At 41.3% G+C, this 19,518-nt stretch overlaps 1 protein-coding gene across 4 annotated transcripts in view; it reads right to left on the reverse strand.

Moving 5' to 3' along the window:
• Positions 1–19,518, reverse strand: part of ITSN2 (intersectin 2) — a 129,725-nt gene that overhangs the window by 59,309 nt on the left and 50,898 nt on the right. For 3 of the 4 annotated variants that reach the window (XM_074991341.1, XM_074991343.1, XM_074991344.1), the window contains 9 exons: positions 18,945–19,084; positions 18,088–18,168; positions 14,790–14,926; positions 10,746–11,203; positions 8,749–8,870; positions 6,008–6,183; positions 5,613–5,757; positions 3,841–4,046; positions 766–830 (listed from right to left, as the gene is read on the reverse strand). In XM_074991341.1, coding sequence (XP_074847442.1) covers positions 766–830; positions 3,841–4,046; positions 5,613–5,757; positions 6,008–6,183; positions 8,749–8,870; positions 10,746–11,203; positions 14,790–14,926; positions 18,088–18,168; positions 18,945–19,084 — 1,530 coding nt within the window. The remainder of the gene's footprint in view (positions 1–765; positions 831–3,840; positions 4,047–5,612; positions 5,758–6,007; positions 6,184–8,748; positions 8,871–10,745; positions 11,204–14,789; positions 14,927–18,087; positions 18,169–18,944; positions 19,085–19,518) is intronic. The other variant, XM_074991342.1, reaches the window with a different exon arrangement.

Genomic DNA, 19,518 nt, shown 5'->3' on the forward strand with positions numbered 1-19,518 from the left:
TACTTCATAATATGAATCTATTACTCAACTCCCATTTGCAACTGTACTAACTAATCTCTCAGATGCACACACGACTTTTTTGTAGAAAATGTAGCAACCACAGCCAACTGTTTACATGGATAATTAGTGTATTTTTAGTGTCTGAATGTGACTGAACTGATGGAAACGAGGAGAGTTAGTACCACATCAACAGTAAGCTCCCCCAGGATCAATGCAACTCTTCTTTAAAATTCTTCTTTTCCCCACAAATAACAATTTTTTAAGATGTCAACAGACTACTTTTTAAGAAGAGTTACATGTGAGAGATTTCAGCTTGGACCCACAATTCAGCATAATTATTTATACTCAGAAAAGACGTTAATTGAAATACTCCATACACAGGAGGAGCTGCACAATATCCCATCCGTGCAGTAGAGATTAAAAGTCCAAACGACTTCTAAACTGAGTCTACACATTCTGCATAGTCAGAAAGAGTAGGAAAATGTATAAATCCATATCAAATTTAGAAGTTGAGATTATTTCTCACAAATTATTTTGCTCCATTTAAACTTAAACATTCTTGATTTAAATACAGGTGTAGATTAAAAATGGATACACTTCAGACTCTAAACAGCACCTATAATTGTATCAGATCTCTACAACAGTCACAGACCTGACCAAAGTATAATTCTATGACTATCCATTACTAATTTACATGCTATTAAACAGAAATTAGTTATATATAGTTTTATAATTTCATAATTAACATTACAGCTGCATTCTTACCCTCTCCAATCGTGTAAGATGAGGTACTAGGTTTCTTGTTTACAGCTGCATAAATAGCTTCAGGTCTGCAGACACAAAGATGGAAGTGAATTAGTCTGGTTAGTTCAAAAAACGTTTTTCGATTAGCAAAAAAGATTCAAAACAGTGTCATCTTCAGATTCTTTGAGAGGAAAAATTATAGCCAAGCATTATTTCATTCTCAACTGACATATATTACTAACGCTGTTGTCTCCATCACATTTTTTAATTAAGTTGCTACAAGTAGTCACTAACGTCACTACAATATCTCCCAGGGACAGTCACAGAGAGGTAGCTGTGTTAGTCTGCATCTTCACAAAACAAAAGAGCAGTCATATAGCACTTTAAAAGCTAACAAAATAATTTATTAGGTGATCAGTTTTTATGGGGAGACCCACTTCTTCAGATCTGGAATAGTGCTGAAAATGAACTCGCATGACAAATATATAACAGAGACACAAAACAGAACAAAACAAAAAAATAATGAAAACTGACAAATCAGCTGTTGGGGGTGAAGGATAGGGAGGAAATTACTTACTGCAAATGTCTATTAAGTTAAGTGACTTGCCTGAGATCACTACAAATATCAAAGATAGGGAAGCTGTCTTTCTAATGCGTAAGATAATTACTATCTCTATTAAGGCCAAAGGACAAAGTGCTGAATTTGAGAATAAATTCCAGTTCAGATGTCTTGCTTTGTAATCTCGACGTTAAAGAGTCTGTTGTAGGATGCAGATTCTCACTTCTTTAATACTACGCCCTACTGCATTGAAATTCTCACTGACAGGTTTATTTGTGTTCACGTTCCCAATGTCGGATTTGCACCCATTCATTCTTTGGTGAAATAATTGTCCAGTCTGTCCAACATACATAGCAGAGGGGCATTGCTAGCACATGATGGCATATATAACATTAGTGGAGACACAGGATTATGAACCCCTCATCACGTAACTGATGTGGTTCGGTCCAGTGATGGCGACTCCGCCGTAAGTATGTGGACAACGCTGGCAACGAGGTTTGTTCCAAGGAAAAGTTCCAGGATTAGTATTTCTGTGGTATGGCATGTGGTTCCAAGTGAGAATTTTCCTGAACTTCGGTGGTTGTCTGTAGATCGCACAGGCCACTCACCCAGAGCCTCTTGGAGTGCAGCACTGGCGGTGTCTACATGGGCACAAATCTTCAAAATAGCCATATTTAGAAGATTACTAATGAGCCGCTGAATTGAATATTCCGCGCCTCATTAGCATTAGGATGCTTCTGGCCGCGGCGCTTTGAAAGCGTGCAGCTTGGTGCGGCTACACAGGGGGTCCTTTTCAAAAGGACCCGTACCTTTCGAAATCCCCTTATTCCCATCAGTGAGCGGGATAAGGGGATTTTGAAAGGTGCGGTTCCTTTCGAAAAAGACCCGTTTAGCTGCACCAAGCCGCGCGCTTTCAAAGCGCCGCGGCCAGAAGCATCCTAACGCTAATGAGGCGCTGAATATTCAGTTCAGCGGCTCATTAGTAATCTTCGAAATATGGTTATTTTGAAGATTTGTGCCTGTGTAGACACAGCCATTATGTTCCAGTATAGGTTGTAGGTTGCTGCTAATGCCCTGAAGGGGTTTTAGCTGGGGGCTGTAAGTGATGACAAGTGGTGTTCTGTTATTGACCTTCTTGGGCCTGTCTGGGTATTCATTTGGCCCTGTCAATCTACTTTTTTTATTTCTCCCGGTGGGTAATTAAGTTTTATGAACACCTGGAAGATCTCCTAGGGATGTTAAACATTAACCAGTAAGCCTCACACGTTTACAGTAGGGGTTAGAGTAGCCCCCAGCCCATTGGCAGGGGTGCTCCAGCTATGCCAGAGCAGGGGAGATGGGCAGCTTGGGAGGATGCTCCAGCCCAGCTGGGATGGAACGGCCCTCCTGCCACAGACAGGAGGCTGCTCTGGCCAGGCTGGCGCATCCCCACATGACACACTGGGGACAGCCATAAAGGGGGGCTGCTCTGGCCATACTGGAGATCCCACCGACACATGGCAGCACCATGGGTAGGGATGTTCCAGCCAGGCCAGCTGGGCTTGAGCCCAGTCTCCCCATCCAACCCATTTAGCCAATTAAATGGGATTTTATATCCTTAGTATCTCCTAAATAATGCATAGGTCATCTCTAGGTAGTATCAGAAATACTGCAATTATATTATTAGCAAAAGCTAAATAGCAATTTAAAAGTACATTAAGGATTCAGGCACGTTCACCTTGGGAACAAAAAAATATGACAATCATAGGGAACACCACAAGTTTAAGCTACAGGGTTTGTATAATGCACTCACAACTGTGATATTCAAGATACACCAAAAGAAGATGAAGCAGTCAAGTAGCACTTTAAAGACTAGCAAAATAGTTTATTAGGTGACCTTTCGTGGGACAGACCCACTTCTTCAGACCTGTGCTGTGGGTCTGTCCCACGAAAGGTCACCTAATAAACTATTTTGCTAGTCTTTAAAGTGCTACTTGACTGCTTTTTGTTTTGATAGTGTATAGACTAGCACAGCTTCCTCTCTGTTACTATTCAAAAAAAGATGTTTTGTATAACAACTTATTTATTTAAAACTAGCAGATTACCCAGAACTGCTTGAGTCCTTAACTTAATTAAGGTTTTTTTTAAATAAAAGGAAAACATACATGTTCTATGTAAACAATTGTATTTTTCAAAAATACTATGTGATTTTTTATGAAGCTAATTTTTATTTTGGATTTCTTAAAAAAGGATTGTTAAAATTTGTCCATTTTATCTTTTTTTAGTAAATTTTTTAAAAAGGGAATTTTATCAAGATACTGAATCACGAGAAAGAAGCATGCCACTTGTGGAATAACCACTCGCCACTTTTTTCTAGCACACAGATTGAGAGATTTCCCATTTACTGAGCTGGCACAATATTACTTAACTTGTGAAAGCTGGTTAAATTACAGGCCATGAAGGCACAACGCTATTTTAGTTCCCATAATTTACATTGTCGCCATGTTTTTCACTCTATTTTTAGCAGATGAATACAAAAACACAACAATCTCACTTACTGCTCTTGCTTGCTTTCATTGACTGGCAAGATTTTGACATAGGATTTAGGAAACCATCCCCTTCCTCCATGCACCTCTCCAAACCACCAGTTTTCCTGCTGCTCCAGCACAGTAATTATATCATTTTTTGAAAAGTTCAAGTGGTTTTCTTTTTTTGCAGTCCATGAGCAAAGTGCCTGTGCTTTTAAATTCTCCACAGCTTGTCCCTGTTCAAAGAAGAATACAAATGTTAATCAAGTTTAGTACCTATTTTTATGCAAGCTTCAAAAATTGCCTTGTTTTCTATCAGTGTTCATTCCTAAATGCTAGTACAATGACATGCTGTTTTGACAGCAGAATTTTGCACTTATGCCCTGTGGACTCAGATGTGGTCTCTGGACTTGGTCAATGAAGTCAGAAATGTTTTATGTGCATATCTGCTTTTATGAAACAATGTTGGCTGCAGCGTCCGCAAAACAATATAGTGCCTTTCAAAGTAGCTCTGGAAGGGCCCACACATTGGTAATCTTCTGCCTAAGGATAAAATATACTTTTGGTAGAAAAAGAAAGGAAATGTGTATACAAATAATGGTTCCCAAATGGTTCGATATGGAAATAGGAAATATCATCTTGATGCCCAAACTGATGAGATAAAACACATGCTCATCTTTTAGGTTCCATCAATCCTGCAGCAACTACATTTGTAAAATCCCCAAAATGAAAGAAATTAATCCAGACTAATACAATGAGACAGAAAAAAGATCTCAGGTAACACACCTCCACAGACTTCAGCAGAAATATGCCAACTGGTAATTTACTTTATGTCTAGATTGCTGCAGTGAATTGTGAGAAAAAGTGTGACTAATCTAAACAAAAGTATTGAGTACAGTAAGGTCTCAGAGTATGCAAACTCAGAATATGTGACACCGCTTTTACCCATCTGACCCCAATTCCTATTGTAAACCCTGTACCGTGATTTCCAGTACTGCTTAACTTGCTGCCACTGCCCTGGCTCAACCCCCCTCAGCTCTGCATGACCCCAGAGCAGCTCCCCACAGCTCTGCTCACCAGCTGCATGCAGATCCGGCTCACCCCGCATGCCCACACCTGGCTGTGGTTTACCACCACTCTCACATGGCTCCAGGTCACCCCCACCCCCCCCAGCCCGGTTTAAACCACCAGCAAGTGGCTCTGGTTGGAGCCCCGCCACCCCCCTCATGCAGCTCTGGTGCAACGCTCCTGCTGGCTCACAAGCTGCCCCTCATCCCACCACCCCACGCGGCTCCGGTGCAATCCCCTGGCTCACAAGCTGCCTGCTCACACCCCCTGCTCTGTGCAGCTCTGGTGCAATCACCCTGGTGGCTTACAAGCTGCCTGCCTGCCTCCCTCCCCCCACCGGCTCCCATGGCTCTGCTGCAAGCCCCTGGGCTCACAAGCTGCCCACTGAGCCACCCACCCCTACCCCGCATGGCTCTGGTGCAAGCCCCCTGAAGGCTCACCACTCCCTCACAAGTCTGGTTCCGGCTCAAATCCCCTTCTCCACCCCACACCCCCTGCAGCCCCAACCCACCACCAGGTTTAAACCTCCCCAGCTGCCACCGCCAGCCCAGGACTTACCTTTCTGCTGCTTCCCCGGCTGCAGAACATGCGTTCTGCATGGGAAAAAGCTGGACCCCTACTTATGTGGCATTTGGGTTTACGTGAGGATGCGTGGAATGGAACCCTCAAGTACTCTGAGACCTTACTGTACTGTTAGCATGAACCTAAAATATATAAAATTCTCACCAACATACCTGTCCATGAACAGGAGAAACAGATCCTGGGGACAGAGTGCGAGTAAAAGCGGATTTTTTTTGCCATGTTGTATTAACTGTCAGGCTTGAGAAAGGTACATTATGGTAATCAGAGTCTTCTGTTGATTTATTTGGTGAAAGTGGTCTGTAAATTTAGCACAAGCACATAATTTTGCCTAGAAAATACATTAACAAGACCTATATTTCTTACATATGCAAAAAGGATATGCTGCACAGTGCAACTCAGAAGATTAAAATTTAACTTGCTATGTTATACATCTTCCTCATATAATCTCTATACTACTTTTCCACATTTAATTTACAGTTATCCATAATGGTATTACATGTTATGTTTTATCCAAAATTAGAGCTGGCAATTTAATACATAAACTTACTCTGCAGGAGCTGAGGTAGGAGACAAAAATACTGTAGGAGGAAGTAAGGCCTTTTTAGGAGATAAAGGTTTTTCACCTTGTATTATTTTTTCTACATAACTGCTTGGAAACCAGCCAAAATGACCTTGAAAACTCCCATAAAGCCAACCAGGCTCTCCCATAGTTTTCTCATCAACCTGTAGTGGGGGGAAAAAGCAAACCTAATATATGACAAATGAAATATATGCCATGTCAGCACATGCTACAGTTCTATAGATTTAACTGAAAAGGTTGCTGACGTAAGGCTCAGACATCTGCACTGTCATCCCATTTACAATTTAGCCTTTTTTAAATACTGAGAATCTCGTTGCCTAAATAACAGTTCCAAATTATATAACAAAGCTATTTACTCTTTTAAAGCTAAAATATAAACTGCTAGTTTTGTATAACAACACACCCCTAGGGACATATTTACATTTGTTTTATGTAAAAGATGAAAGAGAGGACATAACACAAATCTGAAGTTTAATAAGCTTGTTGGAAAATTACTGGCTGTTCTGTCTCTCTCTCTGCACTGTGGGGGAATGGTTTTGTGTGCAGACCCATTCCCAGCAAAATCGCTCAGCTCCTACTTGCTGGAAATTGGCAAATGTGAGCTGAGAAACTGTACTGCCCTACACCCAGCAAAATCTGTTAGTTCCCATTGGTCGGTTTTGCATACTGCCCCACACTCCCATCAAAATCACTCAGCTCCTACTGGCCAGTTTCTGGCCAAGAGGAGATGAGAGATTTTGCTGAGGGCAGGGTCAGCACCCAAAGTGCTCCCCCCTCTGAACCTGTAAGGGCCAGCTGCAGGTGTGAGAGCTGCCCCTCTACAACTACTGCTGCACAAAAGTCTCTGGCGTCACACCACATCTACATGTACTCAAAGAAGAACAATGCAGATAAATGGAAGGGAAAGCACTATTTAGATATGTAATTATTTCAAAGAAACTCTCAAGCCTAGCAGGTCAGGTATTTAATAATTCTCGCACCAAGAATAATCTTGGTTTAATATACATTTATCTATGATAATGTTTACTATGTTTGCAAAGTTACGGGCAATTTTCTTTGCAACTTTATACACATACTTACAAAATGTTGCACTAGAGATGGGAGAGCAGTGATTACTTATACACTCATCTTTCACTACACGAGCATGTTTGGTTCTCAAATTTCTGCTTGTAGGCGAAAACTCATAAGAGCGACACTAAATTCCCATTAAGATACATGGGAAAGTCTCCAGTTCATTCCAAATGCTTGTAACCTGACATAAACCAGTTGAGTTTAGGTACTTTTCTGATGTATTTGAATAATTTGGCACCAGAAATGGGATGCAGTGTACGTATGTAGAGCAGGGATTCCCAGCCTAAGGTTCCCATTAGATTTGTTAAAGGTCGCCAGCTGGGCAGTTCCCAGCTGCATTTAGTTTCTTAACATTGCTGCCTCAGGCAGATATCTATCAATAAAGATAGCTGCTGGAAATGGCAGTTATCTCTAAGACTAGTGATAGCAATTACCTTATACTTAGGTGCTGAAACCTACTTCTTAACACTTGAGTTAATTGGTTTTAATGACTGTTACCTGTTGGGAGCAGGAGGGCTGGGGGAGCCACCCAGCCTAGCAACCCAGGTAAAGAGGGTGGGGGGGGGAGGAGGAGTGTCTAAAGTTGGGGCACTGTAGGGTTGCAGGGGGAGGGGAGGTCTAAGACTGGGGGCAGTGTGGGGTTGCTGGGGGTGATCTGGGGCTGCTGGGATGGTGTTTAAGGCTGGGGGAAGTTTGGGACTTTGAAGGGATTAAAACCTGGCTGAGGGTGAGGAATGTGGGGCGGGCAGGGGGGAATAATACATTAAACCCCAGAGTTACCCAGGGGTTGTTCCTATAACCCCTGCATAACTCAAATTTTCCTGCAAGGGGAGGAGAGCCAGGAACCACCAGGGCTGGTCAGTTTCCTGGCTCCCAGAGTGGCAGGAGCTGAGGTCCAGGGACAGGCTGGTTCCAGTCTCCCCTTGGCTTGTGGGATCTGGAAACTGAACAGCTCATGGATGGTCAGTTTCATGTTCTTGCCAGGGGAAGGAACCAGGTTAAGAGCCTTCTCCCTCTCTTCCCCCTGCCACTGGGCTGTCAGACAGCTGCATGTCTGAGGGAAAGGAGAGAGAAGGCTCCAGCTGTGGGTCTCCCCAAACCCTGGCCAGAGACCCCATGGCTGGCTCATATAAGTGTTTAGGGAACACTTAGTGTTCACTTGTTTAGGGAACAAAGGTAGGTATGTATGTCCCTCATTTTAGCGAGTACTTGTAAGTAGAGTACTCATAAAATGAGGGATGCTTTTCATTTCACAAAATCTTTAACAGCAATAATGATTTACAGACAAGGCATTTCACAATAGACAGTATCAGTCCTTGGTCATCGACTCTTCTACTATATTTCAGTCCTAAAGGCACATATTGCTTAAATCAATGGCACGACTATCTCCTAAAAAGTAGCTAATATAAATCTGAATAGATGTAAAATGTTTAAAAATAACAATTTTGATGAAGATGTGTTACTGATGAGTTAGTTTAGCATGAACTACCAGTCTTACCTGACAAGTATCAGAGGGCTAGAGCATTAGTCTGTATCCGCACAAACGAGAAGTCTTGTTGTACTTTATAGACTAACAGATTGTTTTGGAGCATAAGCTTTTGTGGGCAAAGACCCACTTCATCAGATGCATGTCTTACCTGAATTAGATCTCCAGAATTAAAACTCAGCTCATCATGATTCCTTGCTTCAAATGAGTATAAAGCTCTGTAATTTACCAAGGCAACTGAATTCGCAGATTCTGAGGCACTAACTACACTACCTGAAAGAAGAAAAAGCATTACTAGTATTTATTATTTTTTGAACCCACACTGGTTCAGGGCCCATGGTGCTGGGCACTATACACTGATAAAATAAAAGGACAGTCCCTGAGCAAAAGACCTGACAGTCCAAGCATGTGGTAAGAGATAGCTGGGTACACTCAAACAGCTGAAAGGAGCACAACGGAACAAAGATTGTTAGGATTAACAATGAACAGGAGTAGCAGAGGCCACAGAACATGGTCTGCTTAATCAAAATAAGAAATCTTTGTCTTCTTTCCCACCCCTTCTTATTAAATATCTTCTCCAGGATCAGTGAAAGAAACTATTAAAATATTTACGCATAGAAGTATTAATTTTTTTTTCAAATTGACTATAAAACACTATCCCAAGAGCAAGAGGTCTGCAATGCAGGTGACATTCTTGTCAACAAGAAACTTACAAGTTCAGAATAGCAAAATATTACATATTACTATTTGACATAGACAAAATCTCTAGATTTCTCTATCATAAGTAATGCTAGTAAGCCAGCTTCAACACAGCCAAAAACAACTGTTAACAATTTGCAAAACAAGCAAACCAATCAACCAAAAGCCCTACAAAAAACCCAAAAAAACCCAGCCTTACATAATTTTGCTTCCACTAAGTCAATAGTAAAACTACATCAAGTTCGATGAGAGCAGAATTAGGCCAACGCTAAGGCTACATCTACACTAGAAGCATCAGTCAACAGTAAGGTCTGTGGAGAGAGTTGTGTCGACAATGTGTCAACAAAAACTCTATTGACAGTGTATCTACAAACAAAAGCAGATCAACAGGGCCATCTGCTCTGTGGACAGAGAGCAGCCAGACTGCCCTGCCCTCTGTCAACAGAATGACTGACCGGAACCTTTGCAAACAGGGCTGCCCAGTGAACCAGAAGTCCTCTCAGGCAACAGAAGTGTCTACACTACACTCTGTCGACAGTGTTATTCCTCAAATTTTTGAAGGGTAACACTATCAAGACAAATGTAGAGCTCCATTAAGACTCAGTTGACAGAACGCTTTATGTATGTAGGCACTCCCTGAGTTATGCCAACAGAAGGCCCCTTCTGTCGACAAAACTCTCTCGTGTAAACACAGCCTAAATGGTTTTCAAAATCCTACCCATGTCATGCTGACCTCAGTTTTCACTTATTATTAAAACTGATGTAAAAGAAATTATGAACATTTCAGCCACTGCATGTGCTTGAGTACTCTGCTGAAAAGACGAAGCGCAGAAAAGTCAAAATGTTACTGCTCTAAGCGTCCAGGATTCATTGACTGAAAGCACTGAAAGGTCTGTGGACAGATACTTTGTTGGTGTAAACTTGTATAGCTCAATTGATATCAATAGATTTATTACCTCAGCTGTGGATATGGTTGGTGGTCTCCAACATCAATTTTAAACGCAAAACCCACAATACTGTCATTATTCTACAATACTATCTCTAAAGCATAAAGTACTGTAAAAGCCTGGTCAGCTAGAACTTGGATAACTGGAATATTTGGTTAACCTACACTTCTGGCTGCGGCTGCCTTCCTGATGACGGCTGGCTGCTGCAGCAGATCAACCAACCAGCTGGGGTCGGTTGCCCGCTGACTGACCAGGGCTAGCTGGTGCAGTTAGCAGCCAAACAGTCGGAGCTCACTGCTGTGGGGCTGACTGCCCGCTACCCAGCCTGGAGGAAGGAAGACAGAGCAGGGGTGGATGCTGGCCCCAGCTCAAATAACCAGCACATTTGATTATTTGGCATCCCAAGTTCTCCAGGGATGACAGATAACACTCAGACTGTAACAATGTTCATTCAAGACAACAAAGAATATTTTTAACAAAAAAGTCAATAAATCAAGTTTACCTTCACTTCTCCATGTTGGCTTAAGATTTTTACCCTCAGTCTGTTTCAGTATATCTGCAAGTTTTTCATTTAAGTTTAATGTTGAGGTGTGTTTTTCTGACTCTTGCAAATTGACTGCATCTTTTCTTTTCTTCTCTTCATGCTGTTTACACCTTTCCTCAGCTTCTTTTGCAATCTGTTCTCGTTTCCTTATGTCTTCTTCCAGTCGTCTCTGCCTTTGCTGTTCTGCTGCTCTCTGAGTCTCTGCTAGCTTGTTGCTTTCCTCCTCGTGCTTTTCCTTAGACTGTTTTTGCAGCTGGGACTCTCTTGCTCTCATCTGGGCAGATACCTCCCCAACTTTTTGTTTTTCTTCCTGAATTTTTTCCTGCATTCGCTCTTCCTGTAATCGCTTTTTTTTCTCCTCTTCTTCCCTTCGGATATTTTCTTGCCATAGGATCTCCTTTTCCTGTTTTGCTTTCCTTAATGAAAACGATAAAATAAAATTCATAAATATGTGAGAAAGTATTTAAGGGGCTAATTACAATTGGTGACATGGGCACACTGAAGCCACAAGCAAGGCTTGGGGGTACAGTCCTATCTAGAATTTAGACAGGGTTGCCTTACATGTAAAATATTGGCTTTCTTCTCCTCTGGAGGCACAGCGGAGAAATGCTGACTGACTACTCTGAAAATATCTATCTGTTGATGAACTCAATGTACCTCATAAGGAGAAAGAGTAGATCCCTGCTCAGTAACCAAACCCAGAATGCAGAGAAGAAATTACATTTGACACTGTGATTCCCTTCCATTCAACAGCCACATCACCTGGTTCTAAAAATAAATACTCCAAATCCCCCAAAGTGGCTGAACCTTTAGCATTTCAGAGACAACTGTTTGGGATGGCTTTGATATATTTGTTTGAGGTTTTAGCATGAGACAAAACTAGTATTTATTTACTCCTTGTCTCCACTATTTTCTATTCTTCTCCTCCACCATTCACTTTTGCTCCCTCTTATCTAGGCACTAAGAAATATAAATAGGAAATAGAAGACTCATGGTCTCAAAACACAGTTTCTTGGCCTGTCATGCCCGTGAGCTACTTCATGATCAGTGCTGCTCAACTTGATGTACAAAGGTAGAGTGGGAAATCAAGCATTAATCTAGCAATGATATTTCTTGGGTGTCCAACATTTCAATATCCAAACTCCACCTATGGAAATGAAATCTTGTACAGAAATGTCCATAGCACATTCTGGTCTTTACCCATTCTTAGGGGGCCAGATTTTGCTTCTTACTTTTTGTTAGTTAATTCCTGATGTTCAATTACGGTGGGAATCTACTGCAGCATTTATGTTCTCTTCACTCTACAGCCTCCAGTATAATGTCCAAGAATCTGGCAACGTTCTCTGAAAAAGGCCAGGCTTGGCTCAGGTCTTATCTCTTCCAATAGCTCATTTTACAGGTAAGCACTCTTTAAGAATGCCGTATCTTTGGCTCTCGAAAGCTTCACCCTGGTATTCTCAACTGCATTAACCCATAGGGCCTTACCTGTCTCAGTGGGCTGCTAATGAGAGAGAAGCACTCTGCACTACATGAGAGAGGGAAGAAAACTGCTCTGAGTGGCACTCCGGGGTGTCTTCAGTCAACAGTATCGGGGGTGGTGGTAGTGGTAGGGCTTCAAAGAAGTCTTCCAGCAGAGCACATTAACACTACTGATTTGTTTGTATGTCACAGAAGGTATCATCAAATGGAACAAAATAAATACATTGCTATGCATGCGGCTCACTGTCCTCCAAGACAAGCCTCTTAGAATACATACAATGTTCTTGTCAAATTCTTAAAGATATGACAAAGTGTAAAGAACCGTAATCTCAACAGCAGTAGCAATATTTCACTAAAAGTAACCACGGTACATAGGCAACATGTGAAAGGAGAAGTCTTTCACTTTTAATGTAAAAGAAACAAATGAAGTGGTAACCTACATCCTTCTGACCAATGGCTCAGAGAGATGAGCCTTACTGTGTCTTAAAGGTCATCTTTTATGGACTTGACACAGAGAAAATAAATGTCAGAGATGAAGGCCCTCCACTGAGAACAGGCTCCTCTAAGTTCTCTGACATTTAAATTATCGACTATTAGCTCAAAGCGTCTCCATCAACAATTTAACTGCAAAGATGCTCCCCGCACTTTTTTTTTTTTTGAGTGGTGAGTGAAGATGAATGCTGTCAACAATCGTCAGTCAACCAGTAACGAAACTACAATGAGGCTTTATTGCTACAGGGTTAGATAACCAAAAATGCTCAGAAGCTGAGGCCAGATTTTTAGAAGATCTCAGGAAGCTACGTGAAATTGATAGATTTTCACAGCTGCTCAGTGCCTCTGCTTTTTTGAAAATCTACTACCAAAGTTCAAAATCTTAAACTACGTCATCATTGGCCTCATTCTAGTCTCATTTTCACAAGTATTAATTTCACAAGTGTAAATTCCCAATAACTTTACTGACAACAGTTATACAGGTTGCACCTCCCTGGTCTGGCATGGTTGGTACCTGACAGTTCCTGAATGAGAGAATTTGCCAGACCATGGGAGGTCTATGGCTTCTGTCCCAGGCACTTCCAACCTCCTGCTCCCCAGGGACACCGAGCTTCCTTGAGCTGCTACTGGGTTCTGGCAGTAAGGGGTGGTGTAGGGAGCTCCAGCAGAGGTTCCAGCACAGGAATTCATGGATCAATCAGGCAGAAGTTATGGGAGGAGGGCTGATGACAGAATGTGGAGGGTTCTGATACAAAATACTGAAGGGCTAAACAAAAAAAGATTACTTACAGAAAAAAGAAGGATCCTTTTTCATGTAAGTAAGTTTGAACATTTTTTGCTCATCAAGAAAGAAACCAATATAAAACCAAGGAATGAAACAAGAGGAAACTAAGGATGAATTTAGAGCTTGTCTGTACTATGCAGAAGATTGACCCGAAGTTAGATTTCACGCATCCGACAGGTGTGTAAAATCAGTCTGTCTGGGGTCAGCAGTCGACCCCTGTACTCCTTGCTCCATTCAACCTTCCTTCGTGAAGACAGTCAGGTAAGTTGATTTCAGATATGTCAATTCTAGCTGCACAATTGCTGAAATCAACTCATTCCCCTAGGGTAGACCTGGCCTGAGACTCGTTCCCTTTAAACTAGAAATTTGCTCATGTTCACCAAATTTGCAAGATTATTGTATCAAAATTAGGCAGTCACACAATGTCCCTCCAATCTTCATAAATATTCAGAGATTAAAATATCGTAGTGTCAGTGCATGAAAGACAGGCAACTAAACTAAATTTGTTTAAGTAGAAAGTGCTCTGAGTAGAGGGAGCAGATATATAAAAGATGATAACACAAGGTACACTACTCCCTCGAGTTATGCAAGGGTTGCATTCCCATGTCTCCCCACATAACTCAAAATTTTGTAAAGTCGAGGGGTAGCATTTTCCCCCAGCAGAATGCATGTTCTGCAACCAGGGAAGCAGCAGGAGCACCTGGAGCTCCTTTTGCAAGGTAAATCCTGGAGCCAAGCAGGGTGGCGGGGGCGGGGGTGTGTGTGTTTGAACAGGAGCCACGCGCCGGGGGAGGGGCAGGATTTTGAGTTGTGCTTAACCCACATTAATGTGAGTTAAGAGCAACTTGAAATTGCGCATTTCAAGGGATTACTGTACAAAATGTGATTAAATAATCTTAATTGTGAGGAAGCTGTTATTTGGAGAAGAGATTAAAAAGCTCAGTTACAAAAATGGAATCTCAAGTTATTTGACACATCAGTCTTTGAGAACAACACTTCTCATCAAACTTGTCATATTCAAAAGGGTAACAGACTGGTTCCTACATACTAAAGGGAAGGAACTTCATAAATTATTATATTCCACACAAAACCTCAAACTTCTTTCATGTTGTTCTGTTTTCTCAATTAGGAAGTAAATTTTAATCAGTTAGCTTTTATCTCTACTGCTAGCTACATCTTAAGCCTGCCAAAGCAATAACTTATTTTAAAACAATGTCAGTCTTTTTAGGTTTTTAAATCCTGGTTACCTTGTAGCCTCATCCTCCAGCTGCTTCTTCTGTGTAAGCTCGGCTTTTTTTCTTTCTAAAGCTCTTATCTTCTCTTCTTTGATCCTGTAAAGTTGCTCAAGGGCTAAATTCTGTGTAGTGTAGCTTTCTCTCAATTCCTAATGAGGAAGCAAAATGAAGTGCATCAAAGGACTGACAATAAAATCAATTTTTTTTGGAAAATAAGAAGACATTTTAATGCTTTGTGATCCAAGTTCTAATACAAATGGACAGGACAATCTTAAATTAACAGTGGATCTTGAATCTCACTGGAACGAAAGAGTTAAACAAACAGGAGGATGTAAAATAGCTGGCAGCTCTGCAAACTCTACTGTTTACACTGGCAAAGTACATTTTTTTACATCATACGCTTGTTAGATGGAAAATGAGTGGACATTTTAAATTAAGTATTTAACCACTGAGTCATCTAAGGACTAGAAGTACAGTGAAGTGTATTTTCAAATGATCTCTGAACAGCTTCCAGGTGGAGAGAGCGTTTAAACAAGTAACACAAGAACAATACTGGATATTTTGGGCATGCATCCCTTAAGATGGAGGCTTTCCTTTACCATGGTTTAGTATCTCCTTTATTACCTACTGCTTAATTTAACAGAAGGGTAGTACAAAAAGAAAACAATACATAAAAATGTTTGCTAATTATGGGGGAAGTATATAATCTTTTCTGTAAGCATGACAAAAAACTTTTGTTCACGATAACAAACCAGTCCAATAACTAAGAGATAACAGTCACAGGCAAAGAAAAGTTCAGTCCACAGCATTTCCTACAAATAGGCTCAGACCAAAGTCTGAGCTTTGGATAGCAAGCCCACGCTGAAATCTGATGCACTGGTGAAAAGACTGCAACTGTTTTATTAGTGCTGGAACCCATACACACACATTATTATTATCTGGCTACTTACAGTCCTGTCTTTTAAAAACTTTTAACAGTATTTTGTTTAAAATGCAACACACATTTCTCCACTTTCTAATTCCTTCTGGTCTTTTTATAACGAACTTTTTCATACCACATTTAAAATTGTGTGGATAACTAAATGTACAAAATGTATCAGCAGTAATTATCTAGGACACACAAGTTGTTAATACATCTGTAGGTCACTATAATTAATTTTGTAAGCATCACATATTAAATATGCCCACCGATGAATAGGTAGAACATAGGGCATTTATCAAAAAGAGTAATTAGGAATGCTGCATTCTCACTGATATCTGACACACTGCCTAAGAAGTCTGATTATCAGTATAATATAATTAATATGAAAAGATATACAATAAAACCTCTACTGAACAGTGAGAATCGGCAACAAACTAATTGTCATTACATATAACAGGCAATTTATTCTGCAGAACTGCACTGACATAATTAGGTTTTTTTTTCTCTTCTCATTTGAAGCTGAGGAGCACTGTGAAAAAATACTTTGTTTCAAAAATCAATGTCCTTTAAAATTCAGAGAGTAATTTACAAGAAAAGGAGAGGATATTACATTTAAAATTTATAGTTAGTTGAAATACAGTAAGCAGAAGAATACGAAAACCAGAGCATAGATTTTCCATTGCATTAAGGAGACAAGGTACAAAAGCTGTATTAGTGGGTTAAACCTAGTGGTTTGGTAGCATCATACTGTAGAATTACACAAATTAACTTTAGGGTTGCCAGGCATCTGGTTTTCAATGAAAAGGGACCCTGGTGGCACCTGTCAGCACAGCTGACTGTGCCTTTAAAAGTCTGGTCAGCAGCACAGTAGGGCTGAACCAGGCTCCCAACCTGCCCTGGTTCCATGTGACTCCTGGGAGTGGCTGGCATGCGCACTCTCTCCCCCTGAGCACCACTACCGCACCTAATGGAACCATGAACAATGGGAGCTCCAGGGGCAGGACCTGCATGTTCAGGTAGCACGCAGAGCCTTCTAGCCCCTGCACCCAGACGTTAGACACCATATCTGCTTCTGGGAGCTGCCTTATGTGCCACCTGGCCAGACCCTGAACCCTAAATTCCCTCCAGTGCCCAAGCCCCCTGTTGAGCTCAGAGACCTCTCCCACATCCCAAACTCCTCATCTCCAACCCCACTAAAGAGCCTGTAACCCCAACCAGAGCCCTCGCCTTCTCTAACACCCCAGCCCATTACCGCAGCTCAGAAATCCTTCTTGCGTGCACACTCCCTTCCAGAACCTGCTCCCATTCCCAGAACCCATCCTCAAACGCCCTCATGCATCCCAACCCCCTGCTCCAGCCCAAAGCATTCTCCTGCCCCCCAAATCCCTCTTGCTTGGTCCCACATGAGATTCTGTGTCCCCCACCCAGATCATTCTCTCACTCCTCCACTCCAACTCCCTGCCACATCCCTTAGTCCCTGCCTCCAGCCCAAGCTCCTGCCTCACCCCAGAGTGCCCGTTTACATTCAAAACTCCCCTCAGGTCCACTTACCAACCTGGAGCCTCCTTCTGAGCCCCAAACCCCTAATTCCAGCCACAGTCCTTACCTAGCCCCACAATCTCAACTTTTTAGCTCAGCTCTGAACCCCACTCCTGAATTACAAGCCCCTCACCTGCCACCTCACCTCAGAACCACCACTCCACTCCAGAACCTGCACCCCTCCCCACTAGTGACTTCATTCCCTATGGCACCTGAAAGATCCTGGCCTAACTTGGTCAAAGTGAGTGAGGGTAGTGGAGAGTGACCATACAGAGGAATGGGGTAAAGTGAAAGGGAAAGGGCCTCAGAGAAGGGGCACAGTAGGCGATAGTGTAAGAGTGTTTGGTTTTGCACAAAGTTGGCTACCCTACTTAATCCAGGCATTGATGCGATTTCGGGACTTCTCTAAATCCAGACCAAATAAATCACAGAAAATCCAAAATGGAAAAGGACACAAGTCAAGTGTTTCTATCACAAAGGTAATATCCACCAAAAAGTATTTTTTTGTGTTTATTACATTACCTGAAAAGAAAGAAAGAAAAAAAACCACAATACCTGCGTAATAAAGCTAATTGAATCTGCTAATATATTAGTCCATTAATATGCAAGATACACATATATCTCTTTGGATTTGCTTTATAAGCAAGTAAGTTTAAGCTGTTAGATAGCACAAGGATTAAAAACAAGAGGAAAAGAAAAGCATCTATTAATTCTGACTTTGAAAAGTTTTATTTTTAAACACACATTTTCAGCTGAGTGCTAAAGAGATAATATACCCCAAAAGAAAAGGCAAACAGAGAAAAACTGTGAAATAATTAAAAGCAAAGGAGCCAAAGATTAGAAAATAACCTTAAGTAAGAGGAAGAGGTTGTTGAGACAGCTTAGCAGAGACAAAAGGCACTGAAGAACAGAATCATCCATATTCTCACACTGTAAGATAAGGCAGATAAAAAGCCAATTAAACTTTGCAGTGATTTAAAAAATATATTGTAGGGAAGACTATGTTGTTGATGCAGCCATTAAGAACTGCACTTCCTAACCAGCAAGCCATGCAGCAACACGTGATTCCAAATGGAAGTATTAATATTATCAGCATTCTTCCTTTATTAAAATAAAATGTTCTTAGAGCTTCCTCTTAAGCTCTATTCAACAGATGCAGTGTGGTTCTTCCTCTAACCAGAAGGGAAATCATACAATTCATCATAAAATTATATCAAGAAATAAAAGCTTCTACGTATATTGCCAAAAGTGAATATTCCATCTGCTATGCTGGGAGATGTATTTTCTTCCAATAAAAGTTAAATAATGAGCATACACTATTTACAATCTGCAAAATGATAGCCATGCAAGTTTCTGCCACAGGGACAGAACCTGCAAGGTACTCAGCAATCTCAGCTCTCTTCACCTTATGTACTTTACGACATGTATTGAATAAAAATGAGCAATGGAGTGTGCCTTGGAAATATGATGCACGCTAAGCTAAAGAGGGGTTCTTCCTATTTAATTACACAGAGTACAGTTTTGAATTAGTTTCTAATTGTGCATTTGCTAGAAGATGTATGGCAAGGTTGATTTTGATATAAAAATGGCACAGGACTTTCAGAAACAGCATGGCACAGGGAATAGCAAATCAAAATTCGGTGAATGGTATGAGGAGAAACACACTGCCTATTACTGAAGATAATATATTTGCAGAATATATGTACCTTGAGTTGATTGTTAAATGCATCCATTTCAGAGAGTTTGAAAGCAGTTTCCTTTTCCAGGGCATTTAATTGCTCCCGAAGTCTTTGGCATAACTCTTCCTTTTCTAAGAACTTCTTGTTCACTGAGCTGATTCCTGTACCTGCATAGGAATGAGCAAGCAATTTTACACTTATTACTATTTTTATCATCATATTTTTCAACAAACATTTAATTTATATTCACTCCCACATTAGAAACTACTTGCTTATATCACTTTTTTATTTCACTGGTACATTCTCACATAGCGTCAAACATATTGTAAAGATTTACCCAGCATTGTTCTGGTCCTTAATTTTTATTTTTCTTCATTTAAATCATTGCTCTGGGGCAGGGCCGGGGATGGTGGGTTCAGCATGCAAGCTGCCCTGGGGAAAAAGGACTACCCCAGCCCTCTCTCACTGTAGCAGTTTAGGGCCAGGTGAGAAGCACCTCCTGATGGCTGCTGCACCAGGCACAGCCACGCGAAGAGTGCATGTCCCATTGGCTGGCTGGCAGGCAGGCAGGCAGACAGACACTCCCTCGAATATGTAGTAG

The sequence above is a fragment of the Carettochelys insculpta genome, chromosome 3 (genome assembly GCF_033958435.1).
Source record: "Carettochelys insculpta isolate YL-2023 chromosome 3, ASM3395843v1, whole genome shotgun sequence".
Lineage (NCBI taxonomy): Eukaryota > Metazoa > Chordata > Testudines > Carettochelyidae > Carettochelys > Carettochelys insculpta.